The sequence below is a fragment of the Delphinus delphis genome, chromosome 15, assembly GCF_949987515.2.
Source record: "Delphinus delphis chromosome 15, mDelDel1.2, whole genome shotgun sequence".
NCBI lineage: Eukaryota > Metazoa > Chordata > Mammalia > Artiodactyla > Delphinidae > Delphinus > Delphinus delphis.
The window spans coordinates 83846025-83868591 of record NC_082697.1 but is presented as its reverse complement, the minus strand read 5'-3'; the positions used below and the strand labels follow the sequence as shown (position 1 = coordinate 83868591).

The 22567-nt window shown below is 39.7% G+C and overlaps 1 protein-coding gene across 6 annotated transcripts in view; it reads right to left on the bottom strand.

The window, feature by feature from the left end:
- Positions 1-21761, bottom strand: part of RNF216 (ring finger protein 216) — a 171715-nt gene extending 149954 nt beyond the window's left edge. For 5 of the 6 annotated variants that reach the window (XR_009522175.1, XM_060032495.1, XM_060032497.1 and 2 more), the window contains exons 1-2: positions 21657-21761; positions 2064-2199 (exon numbers count right to left, since the gene is read on the bottom strand). Coding sequence is in view for 5 of the 6 variants with exons in the window: in XM_060032495.1 (XP_059888478.1) it covers positions 2064-2130 (67 nt within the window). In the remaining variant the exon portion in view is untranslated. Of the gene's footprint in view, positions 1-2063; positions 2200-21652 lie in introns of all 6 variants that reach the window. The other variant, XM_060032496.1, reaches the window with a different exon arrangement.
- Positions 21762-22567: the final 806 nt, after the last annotated feature.

Sequence of the window (22567 nt, the reverse complement as noted above, 5' to 3'; positions counted from 1 at the left end):
CTGCCATCTTGAAGGTCTCTCTGTACTCACAATCTGGGTGTATGACTGTTGTCTCCTTTTCTTCACATTCCAGGGCTCTTTGCTCAAAGAAGGTGACCAGGTTCAGCTTAGAGACAGCAACACCTGGTGCGTGGCCTGGAGGGCAGACAGGGTTTCAGCCGCCCGGGTCTGTCCCGAGTACAGTGGCAGTCCCATATATGTTTATCATGTCCAGTTTGTTGATCGTGTTCTTCCAGTGTTCCATATTTATACAAATGTTTCTGTGTGCTTGATCTCTCTCAGTTATTGAAAGAAACATGTTAAAAATCTCCCATTTTGATTGTAGATTTGTCCAACTCTCCTTTCAGTTCTGTCAATGTTTTCTTTGTATATTTTGATACCATATTACTACTCTATAGAGATTAGAATTGTTCTATGTTCCCAGAATCTATCTTTCCCAGAACTCTTTATCTGTGTTAACACTTCTGGCTGGATTGTCTACTTTATATAATAACATATAGACTTAACAGCTCTGTCTTGAGGGCTACTGTTTGCATAATATATCTTTTTTTTTATTCTTGTACTTTTAACCTTTCTTTATTTTATCTTTATTTTTAAGGCTATCTTCACTGAATATAAAATTTTAGGTGAATACTATTCAGCAATTAAAAGGGATTGAATTACTGATACATGCAACAACATGGATGAATGAAAAAAATTATGCTGTGCAGAAGAATTCAGGACAAAAAGTAAACACTGTATGATTCTATTTATATGAACCTGTATAGTGACAAAAAGCAAATCAGTGGTTTCCTTAGTTCAGGAGTGGGGTGAGGACTACCTGCAAAGGGACATATAGGAATCTTTCTGGATATGTTCTACATCATGATGAGGTGGTGGTTATATGGGTATATTCATTTTTCAAAACTCACTGAACTATACACTTAAAATGTGTATAGTTCCTCATGACAAAATTCTTCACAACGGGTGCAAAATACACAAAACGTGTCCAACAGAAAAATATACCTCTAAAGCCAATAATTTCCCAGAATAAATTAGTTGTTCTTAAAGAGACTTTGTTGAAGTATATTTAAGACTCAGTTAAAAAAACAATCACAACATTTATTTGATATACATGTTCAGAAAATTTGGAAATGATCATACATACAAATTACAACTAGGATTTAAAACTTCCTAAACCACAATAAATTATGGCTATAATCACTACCAAGTTAGAATACACATTAATAAAATCCTAAAAAATTCAGTATTTCTTTTGTTTTCATAATTTGCATAGCTTAAACAAACTTGTTTTTCTCAATTTATTTGCATAAAAAATTTGCTCAATTTTAAATTATCTGAAAGCCCTATATATATAATTTACCTTCTGCTGAAAAAAAAAAGTCTTCATAAGCACAAAATATTATCAACGGGAAAACACACAAAAAATGGTAAAACTCTTTCCATGGAATTTATACTTATGATCTTTTCCTACTCATCAGCATAACGTTTTTCCTTTTAGTCTAGATGTAACTGTGAATTACGATCTGATAGGAAATTTCATATGCATTTAGGAATCTTAGAGAAATGTAGGCTCCCTTCCCTTTATGAATGAATGAATTTCCCCTAATTTTAAACTGTAAAGTCAAAGAATACACGTCCTAAAATTCCTTGTAAGGCTAAACCAGAATCTTCTGGCAAAAACTAAATTAAGTATTGTCTGAGGGACCAGAAGTGCTTTAGCAGCAGATTCAGTACTTTCAGAATGCACAGGCCTGGAGGTGCACTCCTCTGCAGTCACTGTTCCTTCAAAAACTGAGAACTACCACAGTTCCTATACTCCTACCTCTTAAGATCTAATCTACTTGTGATAGAAGGTTCTTAAACTTCATTCATGCCAGCAAGAATCACCATTTAACACAAAATTCTAGTCTGATGAGTCCATTTAAACCTGATGTCCTGAGATATAAAAATGAAACGTCTCTGGGTTTTACATGGTGCAGAACAGATTCATTTCGAAGACGATATAACTGTAACACTAAGGGAAAAAGCAATGATGAAAGAGAGAAAGTGAGAACACTTACCTCGTCCCCGGTGGCAGTGGAAGTTGTTCAAGTGAATTACCTCTTCATTGTTGTTTCCCTCTGCCATTTTCCAATGCAGACATACAGCTATGTGCTTGCTAATATCTGAACATGGTGACTACCTGTTCCAAAGAGTCTGAAAAAAAAAAAAAAAAGAACATTAAGAATGAGGGAATATCAAAACTCTTCCCACATACCTGGTCAAGGTAGCATTCTAAGCTTATCGTGAAAACACCACTAAAAAGAAAAATAGGGGCTTCCCTGGTGGCACAGTGGTTAAAGAATCTGCCTGCCAATGCAGGGGACACAGCTTCAAGTCCTGGTCTGGGAAGATCCCACATGCCGTGGAGCAACTAAGCCCGTGCGCCACAACAACTGAGCCTACACTCTAGGGCCCGCGTGCCACAACTACTGAAGCCCGCGTGCCTAGAGGCCGTGCTCCACAACAAGAGAAGCCACTGCGATGAGAAGCCCATGTCCCACAACAAAGAGTAGCCCCCTGCTTGCCACAACTAGAGAAAACCCATGCGCAGCAATGAAGATCCAACGCAGCCAATAAATAAGTAAATAAAATAAATTTTAAAAAAAAAAAGAAAAAGAAAAATAAGGGGACATCCCTGGTGGCACACTGGTTAAGACTCCGCACTCCCAATGCAGGGGGCCCAGGTTCGATCCCTGGCCAGGGAACGAGATCCCACATGCATGCTGTGACTCAGTTTGTGTGCCACAACTAAGGAGCCCATGTGCCGCAACTAAAGAGCAGGCAAGCGGCAACTAAGGAGCCGGCGAGCTGCAACTAAGGAGCCCACCTGCTGCAACCAAGACCCAGCACAACAACAACAAAATAATAATAAATAAATAAATGAAAAATGAATAACTAAAAAGCTAACAGAACGGGACTTCCCTGGTGGCGCAGTAGTTATTAAGAATCCGCCTGCCAATGCAGGGGACATGGGTTCGAGCCCTGGTCTGGGAGGATCCCACATGCCGTGGAGCAACTAAGCCCGTGCACCACAACTACTGAGCCTGTGTTCTAGAGCCCGCGAGCCACAGCTACTGAGCCCGCGTGCTGCAACCACCGAAACCCACGCACCTAGAGCCTGTGCTTCTCAACAAGAGAAGCCACCACAATGAGAAGCACGCGCACTGCAACAAAGAGTAGCGCCTGCTCGCTGCAACTAGAGAAAGCCCATGCACAGCAATGAAGACCCCATGCAGTCAAAAAAATAAAATAAAAATGTGTTATCTATAGCAACTTATATAAAATAAATAAATGAATAAATAATAAAAAAAGCTAACAGAAGAGGAAAAACAGAAATTAAAAAAAACATTACTGGGGCTTTCCCTGGTGGTGCAGTGGTTGAGAGTCCGCCTGCCGATGCAGGGGACACGGGTTCGTGCCCCGGTCTGGGAAGATCCCACATGCCACAGAGCGGCTGGGCCCGTGAACCATGGCCGCTGAGCCTGCGCCTCCGGAGCCTGTGCTCCGCAACAGGAGAGGCCACAGCAGTAAGAGGCCCGCGTACCGCAAAAAAAACCCCAAACAAACCATTACTGCAAAAGAACATACAAAAGAACATACAAAAGATCAGCAAAGGATCAAAGAACAGATGGAACGTATATTTTAAAAAAGTAAAATTAAACCGGAAAAGTTAAAATGAAATAAACAAAAAAAGGAACTAAAAAACATTTTTCAAAAAGTAAATTAAAAACTCAATTACCGCAACCTATGGAATGGGTGAAAATATCTGCAAATCATAACCCCTAATAAGGTGCTAAAATCCAGAATATATAAAGAACTCACAGAGATCAATGGCAAAAAACCCAAAATAATCCAATTTTTAAAAATGGGCAAAGGACCTAAATAGACATTTTCCCAAATAAGATATTCAAATGGCCAACAGGTATGTTAAAAGGTGCTCAACAGCACTAAACATCAGGGAAATGCAAATCAAAATCACCTCTGCCTGTCAGAATGGGTATCATTCATTCAAAAACTCATTGTTATGAACGATAACAATGCTAGCAGGATATGGAAAAAGGGGAACCTTTGTACACTGTTGGTGGGATTATAAGTTGGAACAGCCACTAAGGAAAACAGTATGGAGGTTCCTCAAAAATTTTAAAATAGAACTACCGCATGATCCAGCAATTCCACTTCTGGGTATATATCTGAAGGAAACGAAATATCTCGATACTTTGAAGATATCTGCACTGCCATGTTCACTACAGCACTATTTATAATAGCCAAGACATGGAAGCAACCTAAGTGTCCACTGACAGATGAATGGGTAAAGAAAATGGAATACTATTCAACTACAAAAAAGAAGAAAACCCTGACATCTGAGACAACATGGATGGACTCTGAGAGCATTATACTAGGTGAAATAAGTCAGACAGAGAAAAACAAATTCTGTATGATCTCACTTACATGTGGAATCTAAAAACAAACAAGCAAACAAAAAAAAAACAAAACTATAAAAAAAGACTCACAGAAAAAGAGATCAGATTTGTGTTTACAAGAGGTGGGAGAATTGGATGAAGGTGGTCAAAAGGTAAAACTTCCAGGTATAAGATAAACAAGTATTGGGGATGTAATGTACAGCATGGGGACTAAGGTTAACACTGTTGTCTGGTGCATCTGAAAGTTGCTAAGAAGGTAAACCCTAAAAGTTCTCATCATAGGGAGAAAAAACTTTTTTCTTTTGGTATCTATATGGATGGATGTTAACTAAACTTATCGTGGTAATCATTTCAGTGTACGTAAGTCAAGTCATTATGCTGTACAACTTTAAAAAATTCAACTGTATCAGAAATTATATTACATAAACAGACTACTACAATTAAAAAAAAGATTATCAGAATGGATAAATGAAACCCAACTAAGTGTGTTTTACAAGATAAACAGTGTAAGTACAAGAAAACTGAAATATTTAAAGTAAAAGGATAGAAAGCAAACATCAAACGTTAACAACTCATCTAATAAGTCCTTAATTTCAGATACTGTAGTTCTTAATTATAAAATGTCCATCTGAGGAAATGCAGATGGCCAACAGGCACATGAAAAGATGTTCAACATCGCAAATCATCAGGGAAATACAAATCAAAACCACAAAGAGATATCAACACACATCTGTCAGAATGGCCATCATTAAAAAGAACACAAATAACAAATATTGGAGAGGATGGGGAGAAAAGGGAACCCTCGTACACTGTTGGTGGGAATATAAACTGGAGCAACCACTATGGAAAACAACATGGAGGTTTCTCAAAAAACTAAAAATAGAACTACCATATGACCTAGGAATTCCACTCTTGGGTATTTATCTGAAAAAAACAAAAACACTAATTCGAAAAGATACCTGCACCCCAATGTTCATCGCAGCATTATTTACAATTGCCAAGATATTGAAGCAACTTAAGTGTCCATCAAAAGATGAATGGATAAAAAAGATGTGGTATATTTATGCAGTGAAATACTACTCAGCCATAAAAAAAAAGAACAAAGTTTTGCCATTTGCAGCAACACGAATGGACTTGGAGGGCATTATGCTAAGTGAAATAAGACAGAGAAAGACAAATACTGTAAAGTATTACTTATATGTGGAATCTAAAAAATACATCAAACTATTGAATGTAACAAAAAAGTAGGAGACTCACACATATAGAGAACAAAGCAGTGGTTACCAGTGGAGAGAGGAAAGGGGGAAGGGGCAATAATATAGGGGTAGGGGGAAATAAAGGTACAAAATATTAGGTATAAAATAAGCTACAAGGATATACTGATTGTACAACACGGGGAATATAGTCAATATTTTATAATAACTATAAATAGAATATAACCGTTTCAAATTGTAAATCACTGTATTTGTACACCTATAATTTATATAATATTGTACAGCAACTATATGTCAATAAAAAGTCCATCTGATTTTTAAAAATAAATTCTAGTTCTCTGTTGAAATTCTCTTTTTAACTACTTTATCCCCCTGCTCTTTACAAAACCCATAAAAAACTGCATGAGTGCACTAGTATCTGACAAAATGGATATTACAAGTATTATTACAAACAAGTAGGGAGATTTCATCCAGATAAGGTCAACTCACAGAAGATATAACAACGTTAAGCCTGTATGAACTTAATAACACAGTTTCAAAATATATATGGCTTAAATTGACAGACCTTAAAGAAGTAAGACAAATCCACACCTACAGCTGGACAGAAGACTTGAACAGCACTATCAAACAGCTGACTTTACTGACATTTATAGATCACTCCACCTAACTACTGCAGAATACACATTCTTTTCAGAAGCACCAGGAACATTTACAGAACAGACTACATGCTGAGCCATAAAGCTAGCCTCAACAAATGTGCTGGGTTTGAAATCATACAGCATGTGTTGTATGACAACAGTCAGTAAAAGAAAAATTGGAAATTACTACGTATTAGAAATTAAGTAACCTAAACAACCCATGGGTTAAAAAAATTACATTGAAAATTAGAAACTATTTTGACTGAACTGAAAGGTAATGAAAACAAAACATATCAAAATTTGTGGGATGGAATTAAAGCAGTGCTGAGAGGATAATTTACAGGTCCAAATGCATACTTTAGAGAAGAAAAAACAACCCAAAAATCATTGATTTAAGCTTTGATCTCAAGAAGTTAGAAAAAGGGCAGTAAATTAAACCCAGAAAAAGTACACAGAAAAAACTTATAAGAGCAGAAACTGAAACAGATTATAAACATAAAACTGAGAAAAATCAAAGCAAAAAGGTTTCTCTAAAAAGATAAATAACATACAAAAAATCTAAAAAGATTAAATAAGATTGATAAACCTTTATTAAGAATGATTAAGAAAAAAAGGGAAAAAACACAAATTACCACCATCTGGAATGTTAAAGAAGACATCACTACAGATTCCACAATATAAAAAAATACGATGAATAACTTTATACCACTTAATTTGAAATTTTAACTGAAATAAACTCCTTGAGACACAATTTACCACAATTGAACAAAAAAATTAAATTTCAACAGATCTCTATCAAATAAAGAAACTGAGTAAGTAATTAATAACCTTCCCACAAAGTATACAGCAAGCCCAGTAAAGTTTCCTAAACATTTGAAGAAGAAATGTAACTAGTATTACAAAAACTCAGAGAACAGAAAAAGAGCAAACATTATTTCTGAAATCATTTTACGAGGCTAGCACAATTTTGATACTGAACGGTGATGAGAACATTACTAGAAAGACTAGAATCTCTCATGAACACAAATGAAAAATCCTAACCAAAGCAATGCAACATTCATTACTAGAGTAAAAGAAAACTACATAGTCACTGCAGTTGAAAAAAAAAAGTGTTCAAAATTAACACCTATTCATGACTAAAATCTCTCAGCAAATTGGTACTGGAAGTGAATTTCCTTCATCTAATTAAAGCCCTTTCAAAAACACTAGAGCAATCCTCACACCGAAGAGTGAAACACTGAAAAGCTTTCTCTCTGAAACTGAGTTTTTACCATTTTTTGGTCAACACTGTATTGGAGGTTGTAGCAAGCAGAGTCAGGCAATAAAAAATAAAATATCAGGTTGAAAGGAAGAAATAAAAGTGGCATTATTTGCAGATAAGATTGTGGTACTGATGCAAAGATAGAAAAATAGAACAGAGGGCTCAGAAACACAGCCACATACACCTGGTCACCCACATAAAAACAAAGGTGTTAGTGAAATGCAGTGGGAAGAATGGCCTTTTCAATAAACATTGCTGGGCCAAGTGGATATCTATATGGGAAGAAAATGAGCCTTGATACATTCCTTATACCACCCATCAACATCAATTCCAGATAGATTACATGAAAGAGAAAACAAAGATACTAGAATATTACAAGAGAACAAAATTATGTATATCTGTATGTGTAACTGTACACAGAGATACCACTGGAATAAGTGAATGAATGAAAAACAAAATCTCTAGATACAAGGCCAACATACAAAAAATGAACTAGTATGAAACAATTAGACAAAAAGACATTTTAAAAGAGTAGCATCAAAAACAATCAAATAACAGGGATGAACACATGAAAAATGTGTAAGACCTCTACACAGAAAACTGTAAAACATCACTGAGAGAAATTAAAGAGTAGATAAATGGAGAGACATACCACATTTGTGGGTTGGAAGACTCAAGTTTGTAAAGATGTCAATTCTCCCCAAATTGGTCTACAAGTTTAAGACAGCCTTAGATTTAAAAAATGGATATGTACTAGATGATTCTAAAACTTACAGGAAAATGTAAAGAACCAAGAATAAGTAAAGCATTCATAAACAAAAACAAAACATGGAGAATTTATACTACTGGATATTTAGTCTTATTATTATAAAGCTACAATAATTAAGACAATGTGGTATTGGCAAAAGAAGAGAAAAATAGACCAATGGAACAGAGTCCACAAACAGATTCATTCACATATGGACGACTGATTTATGACAAAAGCAGCACTGCAGAGCAGTGGATAAACATGATTTTTAAAACTATGTGACACTGTACTGGAAAACTATATTTTGGGAGCATAGGAAAGATCAAAGAACTAGACCTCTTCTTCATGCCTTAGATGAAAACAATTTCAGGTGAACTTTTGATTTAAATGGTAAGGTAAAATAATAAAGTTTCTGGAAGATAACATAAGAAAATACCTGCACAAATCGGAGCTGGAAAATATATCTTAAACAGGAAATAAAAAGGGCTGTCCACCAAAGAAAAGACTGAAATATTGTACATTAAGATAAAATACTTCTGTTCACCAAAGAAATTATTAAGAGTGAAAAGGCAAGCCACTGGGAAAAGAAATTTGCAATACATATAACAAAGGTTCCTATCCAGAAAATATAAAGAACTCCTACATGTTAACTGAAAATAGAAAAAAAAAAAGAAAAGGAAAAGAAGAATCAGACAACTTGAAAAATGGGGGCTTCCCTGGTGATGCAGTGGTTAGGAATCTGCCTGCCAGTGCAAAAGACACGGGTTCAAGCCCTGGTCCGGGAGGATGCCACATGCCACGGAGCAACTAGTCTCATTCACCACAACTAATGAGCCTGCACTCTAGAGCCTGTGAGCCACAACTATTGAAGCCCGTGCGCCTAGAGCCCGTGCTCCGCAACAAGAGAAGCCACCGCAACGAGAAGCCTGCGCACAATGAAGAGTAGCTCCCACTCGCTGCAACTAGAGAAAGCCCGAGCGCAGCAGTGAAGACCCAAAGCAGCCAAATATAAATAAACAAATAAATAAATTCTGGGAAGATGGCAGTAATGGTGGCACCATAGCTTTTAAACCTCCCCAAATTTTCAAATAAAAACAGAAAAAAATTCCCTGGTTACAAAAATTCCAGTTTACACAAAAACAAGACAAAACAAAGGAGTCTCCACAGACTCCAAACTGCAAGCACATGAGGACAAACCACCAAGAGCCACACAATTTCTGAAGCATCACTGGTGCCTCAGAAAGCACAGGGTACCATTCAAACCTGAGAACAGTATCAATATATAACCCCAAATAAGCGACAGGAATTCACTGGAAAGCACACAGGCCAATCTGAAAAAGGAGCTAATACTACGAAGCGGTTTTGCTCAATTCAATTGTGTGTAAGTGCAAGGAGGCCCTGACCCTGTAAGATCTGAAAAAGATATAGCAGTCTAGGATCCATGAAGTTTTGAAACTCATCAACCAGGGCTTCCTGACAGGACACAGCCCTATGAGAAGAAAATGCTGGGAACAGTTAAACTGAGTAAGATAGAGACAAAGGAAAGAGAAGTTAGGTCCAGATAAAAATAGAGAACAGAATCAAGAAGTCTCAAAAAGCAAGCTGCCATATTTTGAACATTGTATGAACAGGAGCTCTGTGAAGTTAGAAAAAGTTATCCTAAACTACATCTCCTTCTAAAAGTCCAAGAAAGCATCCATTAACAGAGGAATGGATAAAGAAGACGTGATACATACATACAAGGGACTATTACTCAGCCATAAAAAAGAACAAAATAATGAATGCCATTTGCAGCAACATGGATGGACCCAGAGACTGTCCTACTGTCAGACAGAGAAAGACAAATACCATATGATATTGCTTATATGTGGAATCTAAAAAAGGGTACAAATGAACTTATCTACAAAGCAGAAACAGAGCTGCAGATGTAGAAAACAGACCTATGGTTACCAGGGTGCAAGGGGGGTGAGGAGGGATAAATTGGAAGACAGGGATTGACATATACACACTACTACATATAAAATAGGTAACTAATGAAGACCTACTGTATAGCACAGGGAACTCTACTCAATACTCTATAATGGCCTATACGGGAAAAGAGTCTAAAAGAGTGGATATATGTATATGTATAACTGAATCACTATGCTGTACACCTGAAACTAACACAACATTGTAAATCAACTATACTCCAATAAAATTTTTTTTAAAAATCCAAAAAAGCTAATTTCACTAAAAATTAACAAAGAAAAGAACTGATGTCAAATCTCATATAAAGGTGTAAGAAAAACAAGAAGCAAAACATCCCTATAAACAATAACATGCCAGAAAGATGTAACAACCTAAGGGTCACTAAGAAAATAATATAAGACATAAAATAACAACATAAATCAGAACTAGAAAAACTCAGAAATGAAGTGACATATCTCAGGAAAGAAACAGAAATTAAATAAAGTGTTTTAGGAATGCAAAGTAAATTAGAAGAAACACAAGTGTTAATAAACACAACACATACTGCTTTAGGAGAACTGAAAGGTGAAAGGAAAATTTTAAATAGAAAAAAGGAGATAAAGGAGCTCTTGAATAAACTGAAAGGGAAGAAAACACAAAAAACTGTAACTGAAAAAAAAAAAAACTTTCCTAAAGTAAAAATATTAAAGCAACATTTCAAAAGAGCACAGTACATACCTAAGGAAAGCAACCCAGAATGACAACCATCAAGACACATTCTAGTAAAATTACTGGACTTTAAAGAAAGAAAAAAATCCTTTAGCATCTGGGCTTGAGAATTATAACAGAAAAAATTAAGATTATTAACAGATTTTTACAGTGATGCTTTAAGACACTCGTAAACAGATTAAGATACTTTAGGAAAAAACGTGAGCCATAAATTTTATATCCAGCAAAACTAATTTTAAGAAAAAAGTGCACAAACTTAACAATGTACAAGAACTTCCTACAAGATTTTCCTGAGGAAACAACAGAAAAGCAAGCTTCAGGCAACCAAAATGACTAGAGAGACACTGACACAAAGACTAGTGGTAAACATGAAATACATAATTACTTACAGTACTAAGATTAAATTATAACTAAGATTGAATGATACAGTACAATTATAAAAATTATGGGGAAGGGAAGCATATGAAAGATTTTAAAGTTGTTTACAGTAATCATGCTAGTGGTGACATTCTGAGACTTTCATTTTGACACTTTTGGCTGTGTTAAAACAAAGTTGCATATTCTAATTCTATCAATCCCTGTGTCCTTGAGAATCAAGATTCTTAGTGTGGTAAAAAGGAATTATAATATAGAAGCAATAAAGTAAGTTAAGTAAAACCACTGTAGTCCTAAATTTCAATTATAAATATTAGTATAAACTCATAAAATATTTTACTTCCATCCAAAAAAAAAAAAGTTTTCAAACAAGACCTGCTTGTAGCAATGAACATCCATGGTGCCCAGATTATTTGAAATACTATTTCTCATCGAAAGAGATGAAGGCTTTTGGGACAAATTACTAATTCCAAGTCTGGGGCAGGAATCATACAAAATGAACATGGAACATCTTGTCATATCCCATATCAAGGAAGCTATCAAAGACTACTTATCAAAGACTGAATCCTGTCAGAATAAATTCCTGAAGAGGCTTCCACTGGCCAAAGATGGAACATTTTGAACTTCAGTAAAGATAATAATTGATATGGTACAAACATCTTAGAAAAATGTATAAGTGAAAGTGTTCATAATTTTTTTAAAGTCATTTTCAGAAGATGATAGTCAACCAATACATTATCTTTAAACCTAGTAAAACAAAGGCAAAGAATCAGGCATTTTCTTGCCTTTTCTATATAAACTATATCACTGGATAACCAAACAGTAGATGAGGAAATCATTTCTTTATAAAATTACTGTAGTATTAATTTAAAAATTCAATTAAAATATCACCATTTTGCAATCCTCAGTAATTTACTGGGCCTTGGAATTCCCTGGCGTTCCAGTGGTTAGGAGTTGGCACTTTCATTCTGGTGGCCCAGGTTCAATCCCTGGTCAGGGAACTAAGATCCCACAAGTGGGAAAAAAAAAATAAAAAATTACTGGACCTAGACATTGAATATCATTGACTCTAACATCATAGAGACAATAAGACATAACTGCCTTCTGAGGAAAGAACACTATCTACTGTCTTGACAGAAACAATCAGATCTGTACACAGCCTAATTTTTAGAATAGAAGCTATCTGAAAAACAAAACTTTTGAATTACACCATTAAGTATGCCATCTAGATCAGGTATTCTCAATGGGGGCAATTTTGCAAGGGGGTAAAAATATCTTATATATTACAATGGTTTGTCATCCTCCCAAATTCAATCCCACCCAACAAAATCTTACTCCTTAGTATTTAATGGGGGAGAATCAGGAAAAAATGTCTAAAATGGCTCTACAGGGAGGAATGATTTTTTTTTTTTAAGCCTGACAAACACCTATCTAGGTGCTGGGAAACTAACAGGTCAAATGATTCAGGTTCAACAACAGATAAATTATAAGGAAAAATGAAAGGAATGGAAGAGAAACCCTAGATTTAAAAGATATAGGGATGCACTCAGGTGAAAAAACCATAAAGAAATACAAGAAAATGATCAGACTAATGGTTAATTTCAGGGGGAAGGAATGAATTATGCTCAGGACAGCATGCATAGAGGAGGCTTGGGGATGATCTACTTCTTGACCTAAGTAGTACATACAAACACCTTATAATAATTCATTAAGCCATACATGTTTTATATATTGTTTTATTTGTAAAGGGCAAAAAACTCCCATGAGATATTGCATACCCATAAGGATTGCTAGAAGCCTGAAAATTGATGACCAAGTGTTGCTGAGGATTTGGAGCAATGGGGACTTTCATGTACTATTGGTAGGAGAGAAAACTGGTACCACAACTGTGCAAAAAAGAATCCTTGAGGGCTTCCCTGGTGGCAAAGTGGTTGGGAGTCCGCCTGCCAATGTGGGGGGCGCGGGTTTGTGCCCCGGTCCGGGAGGGTCCCGCGTGCCGCAGAGCGGATGGGCCCGTGAGCCGTGGCCGCTGGGCCTGTGCGTCCAGAGCCTGTGCTCTGTGACGGGGGAGGCCGCGGCAGTGGGAGGCCCACATACCACACACACACAAAAAAAAGAATCCTTGATACTTTATCAATTATAGTGGAAAATATAAATCCTGGAAGACTCAACAATCCACTGTAAAATCTGTACTACAGAAATGTACACTTATACGCACCAAGTCTATGCACAAGAATGTTCACAGCAGCACTATTCCTAACAGCCAAACACTGAAAAGGACTCATATCAATGATGGAATGGACAAATACACTGAGGTATGCTCATACAATTGAAACATACACAGCATCAAGAATCAAGCCATTGTAGTCACACACAAAATGAATGGATCTTAAAACATAATGGTTGAGTGAAGGAATTCAGACATAAAAGAAAATATACTGAATGCCTCCATTTAGATAAAGTTTAGGCATAGGCCTAAACTTAGCTGTTTGGGGTGAAATTTCTTTGTGTGTGTGTTGTATTTAACAATGGAAAACTTAGAGGGAAAAAAGTCACCATAAGGGAAAAAAGTCACCCTAAGGGAAAAAGAGAGTGGTTGCCTCTGTGAAACAGTATTTGGGGGTCAAGAGAATTATTGTTTTTATTTCTTTCTGTAGTTTGATTTTTGAACCATTTTCTTGCTTTACTCTGACGGACATCACAAGAATGAAAATCAGTAAGTAAGAACCAATGGCGGACAATTATAACTGCTACAGTGGCTTTTTAGTTCCAAGATCCTATCTGTAACCTACCCACTCAAGGTTTTTCTTCCTCTCTAGGAAAATCTCAATTTTCTTTGCCTTCCTGGGAGAAATCATGTACTTCAGAGGAGGTGGGCCCCAGACCCTGGCTTATTATATGATGTCTATAGATAGTCAAATAATGTCATCATTTTCCCAACTTAAGATACTATAAAATTTTATATCAAGACTATGTTTAAGTATTACAACAGAACTTTCTGGTATCTATAACTGAACATAGGTATCTCAATGTTTAAAAATTATAAACCCAAGCATAAGTTTAAGTATCTCACTTGAAATAACAATAATGATGTTATTGATTTTGTAAATAGCATGGTATAATGGAAAGAGCTCTGGTATCAAATTTCAACTGCACCTATTCAAGTACTTTTCTTTCAAATACAATTTTTTAAAAAAATATTTATTTATTTAATTGGCTGTGCCGGGTCTTAGTTGCGGCACGCAGGATCTAGTTCCCTGACCAGGGATCGAACCTGGGCCCCCTGCCATGGGAGCACGGAGACTTAGCCACTGGACCACCAGGGAAGTCCCATTAAATACAATTTTTAAAAAGCATTTTGGGACTTCCCTGGTGGTGCAGTGGTTAAGAACCCACCTGCCAATGCAGGGGACACGGGTTCAAGCCCTGGTCCGGGAAGATCCCACATGCCGTGGAGCAACCAAGCCCGTGCACCACAACTACTGAGCCTGTGCTCTAGAGGCCGCGAGCCACAACTACTGAGCCCACGTGCCCCAACTACTGAAGCCTGGGCGCCTAGAGCCTGTGCTCTGCAACAAGAGAAGCCCCTTCTCGCAGCAACTAGAGAAAGCCCACGCGTAGCAACGAAGACCCAATGAATGCAACCAAAATTTAATTAATTAAATTTAAAAATGCATTTTGAACACTTAATTCCAATAACCCAGCTTATTTCTTCTTTTACCATAACTAGGTTCCTTCAATTTTACACTGGAAATCAAAGGAAAATGTGATTTATTTTATACCTAATTTAGTTAGACTGTCAAGCCTGTAGTTAAGCAGATTACTAGTGATGCTTTAAAAGCAAGATTCCTCATGAATGGCAAGTACAGTGGCCCCAAGCTGCAGTGAGAAAAGAAGTCTGATGATGAAATTTCTACTCCTGACTAGCTTCTCTGTAAAGGTCATTTAACTCCCTGACATTCAGTCCTCTCATCTGGGCTCAGAGCAGATGGCCTATAAACTGCTTAATCTCTTGGGCCTAATTCCTTTATTTGTAAAATGACAATACAGTTGTTTTAAAATTAATTGAGTTAAACATATATAAAGTGTTTAGCATAATGACTAGCAAACAGCAAGTGTCACATTATGACATTATTACCTGTGAAATGGAAACAGCAGATGCACAGTGTTTACTACTACTACTACTATGTTGATAATACAACCAAACGGGGGGAGAGGGGTGGAGATAGAACTTTATTCTCCTCTTCCAAGCTACTTTTCACTAGTATTACAACTATTCACAGTAAAACTTTTACTTCCTTCTATAAGAAACTTCGTTTTCCCTTTGGAAGTAGCAAGAAGCTATGTATGTCTTTTCGCTTATTGATCAGACACCAAAGTGGAGTTCAGAAATAGGAAATGCCACCCAAAAAAGAATATTTCAGTTGTCACCTCTTGCTTTTAATTATACAAATAATCATTTACACATTTATGATTATACTCTATAGTCAAATATACCAATTAATGCCTCCAAATTAGAACTTAAAATTAGGATATATTTCATCACTTCATTACTTGGTGGAGAATCTTATGTAGTAATATTGTAAGAATTTAAGAAAATTGGATGACAATTCTTCTATCTTCTCTTCCACCGCCCACAACTGTCCTAATGATCTTTTTTTTTATCCCCTTCACTTCGTTGTATGAATGAATCAACACATGATGAGAAGTTCGCATTTTGTTTTCTCCATATGCCCTTGACTACGTCTTATTCATAGCTGTACTTCCAGAGTCTCACAGTTGCTGAATGAATGAGTGGCTCCAAAAACATACTCTTCTGCCAGAGACTGGAGCTCTTCATCATAGCCATATACAATCAGAGTCAAGTAACATGGCTTACACGACAACTATCAGTTTATCATGATTTTCTTCAGTTATAAAGTATTATACCATTATAGAAAATTTGGAGAACAAAGGAAGTCGGGAAAAGATGGGAATCACCCATGGTTCTCTCACACAATTTTATGATTTCCGAAACTGCATCTTTGCTTCCTTGTGACCAGGGTCCTTGGGTCTGTCTCTAACAAATCATTTTCTTCTCAATTCTTCTATTCATGTCACTTCTCCACTTTTCCTTCCAGATGCTCCTAATATAATACTGTATGGTCCTGGGGTTTTGTGGTGTTCCTGTTTTCCAGAGTAATCTCCAAAAATATGCCCATCACTTCTGCAACACTGATTTTGGGGTAATAAAGGATGTTTCAAATTTAGTGGGTTAACTCTTTGAATGTTCTAGGGAAAGGTGGGCAAAGAAGAGCCAGGCACAGGCTGAGAGAAGCTGACATGCCCATGTCATATCAGCACCCACAAAACCTCTTCCTAGCATATTTTTTAAGTGTCTATAAATGATTATTGCTTTTAACTCAAATACTAGTTTCTCATCTTAACATTTAGGTAGCCATTCTTTGTAATCCTGTACTAATATGTAATCAATATTAAATTAACACAGAAAAGTTAATAACGGTTATTTCTAAGTAATAGGTTTACATTTTTTGCTTCCTTATATTTTTATATACTAAATTGGTATTATTTACATTAACATTTAAAATTAAAATACATTACAAGAGTTTGGCAAATGTTTATTGCAGGCTCACCACCTGGTATAAAGAATTTGTGTTATGCATCATGGGGAACACAAAGAAAATCCAACATGGATCTTGCTTCAAAGAACTTCCATCAGTGAGAGAAAATATGCACACAATTAAGTATACTACAAAGTATAAACCCATTAGTGCAATACAGAGACTATTCCAGTTGAAAGAGGGCAGGCAGTCAGAGTAGGCTTAGTGGAGACAGCAATATTTAAGCTAAACTTAATGCTCTGCCAGTTCCAGGCTTAGTTTTAAGAGAACAGCACTTCCATCTAGGGCTCTTGAAACCCATAGTCACCATGTAAGAAGTCTGACTACCCTGATGGAGAGACCACATGGAAAGCCCTGACACTACATGAAGAGGGAAAGGGCAGCTGAACCCAGTCTTCCAGCAGTCTCAGACAAGGCGTATGAATAAAGAAGCCATTTTGGAAGTATATCCTCCAGTCCCAGCCACCTTGGCTGACAGCATGTGTGTGGGGGGGAAAAAGGCTCAGGTGAGTCCTTCCCAATTTCTTGACTCAAAAAACTGCCAACAAATAAAACCGTTATACTAAGTCACCAGGCTTGGAGGTGGTTTGCTAACAGGTAAGTGAAGCAGAGCTCTAAGTTTATTTTCTAATCAATGGGAAGCAATGCAGAGAGCTGTGCTTTAGGAAAATCAACCTAGCTGCAGTGTGTAATCTAGTGGCAGGAAACCCGGGAAGCAAGAGCCAGTGAAGTCTGAACTAAAGGTAACAGTAAGCAGAGGGAGGAAAAGATACAAGATACTGACCACAGAGGTTAGATTCAATGGGATTTTTGTATGTAATTGGCCATGAAGGGCATGAGGAAACAAGGAGTCAAAGTTGACCTCGATGTTGAGATCAGGTGACTGGAGGATGGTGATAATATTAAGAAAGAACAAGGAAGCTGATGAGTTCAGAATAAGAAAATGCAATGCATATTAATTTCAATACATAAACAAAATGAAAAAACTACAGTAAAATAGCATCCATAATTACAGATAATATGCAAACAATTAGTCTGGAGTTTAAGCAGTTTAAAAGAGCTCTAAAAATCCTGTTATCAGTATCTTTCTACAATACAAAAGGTTTTAAACCAAAAATTATTCAAAAATTTCGGTGGGGAAGCTACAGAGTTCAATATATAACATTGAGATTTTTCATCAACTGTCAACTGAAAATTGGTTCAGAAACTGGGATGTGGAGGGCTTCCCTGGTGGCGCAGTGGTTGAGAGTCCGCCTGCCGATGCAGGGCACATGGGTTCGTGCCCCGGTCTGGGAAGATCCCACATGCCGTGGAGCGGCTGGGCCCGTGAGCCATGGCCGCTGAGCCTGCGCATCCGGAGCCTGTGCTCCGCAATGGGACAGTCCACAACAGTGAGAGGCCTGCATACCGCAAAAAAAAAAAAAAAAAAAAAAAAGAAACTGGGATGTAGAAACAACCTAAGTGCCCATCGACAGATAAATGGATAAAGGAGATGTGGCACATATATACAATGGAATATTACTTAGCCATAAAAAGAAACGAAACTGAGTTATTTGTAGTGAGGTGGATGGATCTAGAGTCTGTCATACAGAGTGAAGTAAGTCAAAAAGAGAAGAACAAATACCATATGCTAACACATATATATGGAATCTCAAAAAAAAAAAAAGGTTCTGATGAACCTAGTGACAGGACAGGAATAAAGACACAGACATAGAGAATGGACTTGAGGACACGGGGAGGGGGAAGGGTAAGCTGGGACAAAGTGAGAGAGTGTCATGGACATATATACACTACCAAACATAAAACAGCTAGCTAGTGGGAAGCAGCTGCATCGCATGGGGAGATCAGCTCAGCACTTTGTGACCACCTAGGGGGTGGGACAGGGAGGGTGGGAGGGAGACGCAAGAGGGAGGAGATATGGGGATATATGTATACATATAGCTGATTCACTTTGTTATACAGCAGAAACTAATACAACATTGTAAAGCAATTACACTCTAATAAAGATGTTAAAAAAAAAAGAAAGAAAAGAAAAAGAAACTGGGATGGATAGGCAAGCATATACTCATCCACAAAGGGGAAGGGGAGAAATCAATGTTTTCAATTATATTATTACAGTTGAATCCTCTGTGAACTCGTGATATCCCGTCCCTTCTATCCCAATACTGTCTACAGGTTACACCCTATGATAAATTTTCATATAGCATTAAGTTTTTGTTTTTTAAAAAAACCCCACAGATCTCATCATGGTAGAACCAAAATCCTTACCATGGCCTGTGAAACACTGCCTCATATGGCCCTTGCTGACTAGCCCCACCTCATACCTCTTCCCCTATTCACCAACCTGCAGGCACCAAGGCTCAGGTCCTTGAACATTCCATGCTTCTGCCTTCCACTTCAGGCTCTTCTCTCTGGCTGGGTTACTCTTCTTCACTGCCTCTCTTTGACCAAATTAACTGTATTCATCCTTCAGTTCCTCATCTTAAATGTCACCTCCTCAGAGAAAAACCTTTCTGGACTAACCCCAGTGTTTGTTCACACACCTCTCACTCCTTCAAAATACTCACCACAATGATAATCTACAATTTAGGAAGCTATGATTAATATCTATCTCCTCTGCTAAAAAACGTTCATTCCTGGGCCTCCCTGGTGGCACAGCGGTTGGGAGTCCGCCTGCCGACGCAGGGAACGTGGGTTCGTGCCCCGGTCCAGGAGGATCCCACATGCTGCGGAGCGGCTGGGCCCGTGGGCCTGTGCTCCGCAATGGGAGAGGCCACAGCCTCAGGACATAGGACACAGCCTGGCAAAAGTAAATATTCCAGAAGAACTTCTTGAACAAACAAGTTCACAGGTATAGCAGGATAATTAGGAGCATGAACTCTGGAGCCAAACTGGGTTCAAGTACCAGCTCTGACCCTTACAAGCTTTGCAACCAGGTAAGCTATTTTTCAGCATCTCCCTTTCTTCCTCTTTAAAATAAGAATAATGACAAAACCCACAGCACTGAGGCGTCAAAGAGTTAATATATGGAAAATCCTTAGAACGGTATCTGGCTAAAGACAGATGTCTGTAAAGATCTTAACTATAGCCTAGAATTTAGTGAACCCTCATTAAACAGGAGCTATCAGAATTAGTAAACACAGGCTCTCTCATCTATCCTGTTTCATAAACTTTCAGTCTCCCAGATTCACATCTCAACTTCCTTTATTAGACTTCTCCAAAGAGGCTGCAAGACTTCTCTTTTATTAGCTACTGCCTGTCTTCAGAAGAAAAATCTAAAGCCTCTATTTAAGTTTACGGGGAGGTCCAAAATCTGGCCCCAGGCTCTCCAAATATTTCCTTAAATTCAACCACTCCCTACCCCCAGCCGCAATAAATTACTTCTACAAAACACCAACGAAGCAAGGCCATTTCTTAAAGGTCTTCCAGTAGGCCAGCATACTAAAGTCTGCCCAGCCCTCTCTCAGCAGGGTAAGTCATCTTCTCTTTGCATCAAAAAGCCTAGGACAGGGACTTCCCTGGTGGCGCAGTGGTTAAGAATCCACCTGCCAATGCAGGGGACACGGGTTCGAGCCCTGGTCCGGGAAGATCCCACGTGCTGCGAAGCAACTAAGCCCGTGCACCACAACTACTGAGCCTGTGCTCTGGAGCCTGCGAGCCACAACTACTGAGCCCGCGCACCTGGAGCCCATGCTCCGCAACAAGAGAAGCCACCGCAATGAGAAGCCCGCGTACCGCAACAAAGAGTAGCCCCCCCCCCGCCGCGACTAGAGAAAGCCCCTGCGCAGCCAAAACAAAACAAATAAATAAAAATAAAAAAGCCTGAGACAACCCTACCCAGACGCTTATCACGACACATCCGAGTTCTTTACAGAGCCCTCGGCTCGCTGATGTCGGAACCCTGCCCAGCGGACATCACCGGGACCTTGCAGGCACTCAGTGAGCTTGGTCACGGGACTGAAGCGGCCCGAAGTTTTCGACAATCGTCCCACACGGTATTCGGGCCACATCTCACGCGGGAAGATCGGCCTCGTTCGCCGCTCGGCGCTCCGGGCACATTTGTCGGGTTCGCGTTCCCCGCGCTCCCCAGGGTTCTGACACACTCGGGGAGGCCTCACGAGGGCTGGGCAGCAGTAGCCGCCTTTTCGGGAAGACGCCCCTCCAGAGCCGAGTCGGGAGGGTTTGGGACCGCGGCCCGTCAGCCCCCCGCCACCCCTCGCCCGGGCCAGGGCGTCGGAGATCAAAGTCACGGCATGTTGCCCCCCGCGCGCCCCCGGCCGCGTTCGGCTCCACGGCCACTGCCTCCCGTGAGGCGCCACCGAGGAAACTCGGTCTTTCGGATTTACCGGCCCGCGAAACTTCCCGAAGTGGCGGGAGCGGAGGAGGGTCCGCCGGCCGCCGGCGCCTCTATCGCTCCCTCTCGGCCGCTAGCCCCGCTGCTCCGGACGCTCGGCGCTAGGCGGCGCCCCGCGCGGCGCCGGGTTCGCTCGCGTCGGGGCCGCGGCTGAGCCCGGCCAGCGCCCCCCACCGCCCCTCACAAACGAGCCCCCGCCCCCACCCTCACCCCCGGGCTCAATGGAGGCGCCGGGCGGAGACGCCACTAGCCTCACAGAGCCTCCCGAATAGCTGGCGCGCACCGCGGCCGACACTTACTCACCACTCAACTCGCCGGCTCTCGAGGCAGGCTCGGCGGCTTCTGTCGCCGCAGCTTCTAGTCCGCAGGAGCACCACGACAGCTTCGTGGCCGCAGCCGAGGCCGCCGCTGCGCTCCTTCCGGCCCTGCCGCGGCGTCACCTCGCGCCTGCGCACAGCGCCCCCTCCCGACTAATGACAGGAAGAACCATAGAGGCACGCCGGGTGATAGGGAGGAGGGGTCTGGGGAGTAACACCATAGAGAGGGACGCCTGTCCGCTCGTCCATCCCGGCTCACGGCCCGCTGAGTCTTGACTCCCCCACTAGGCGGGAGGACGAAAGGAACTGAGAGCCCCTCAACCTCGTGAGGAGGTCTCGCTGTCTCCCTGGAGTTTTCAACTCCAGGGCGTGAAGCGTGAAGCGGGCAGCCGTGGAAATCTCCTGGATATGCATTTATTTGCATCCGTTGCCGTTGGCAAGTCATTCATGCAACACATTTCGGAGAGCTTCCTGTATGCTAGGCACTGGTCTAGGAATTGGAGCCAAAACGGTATAGACTGTCCCTGTTCTCATGAAGCTTATGTTTTATTGGGAAGTCAATAACTCGTGAACTAATTAACTAACCAACTAAAATACTGGCCTAGACGGGAAGCGTTCTGGAAACACACACACACACACACACACACACACACACACACACACACGAAAAATAAAACAGAGAAAGGGATAGAGTGATGGGGATAATAGTGTGGTCTAAATGAAGTGAGGGAGTGAGCCGTGGTTACCACCCGGAGGAAGAGCACTTCAAGCAGACGGTATACAAAGGCCGAAAGCCCTGAGATGGGAATACGCCTGGCGTTTAGAAAAACAGCGTTATGCTGTGTGGCTGCATTACAGTGCGGTGAGTGAGACGGAGAGTGGTAGGGAATGGGCTTG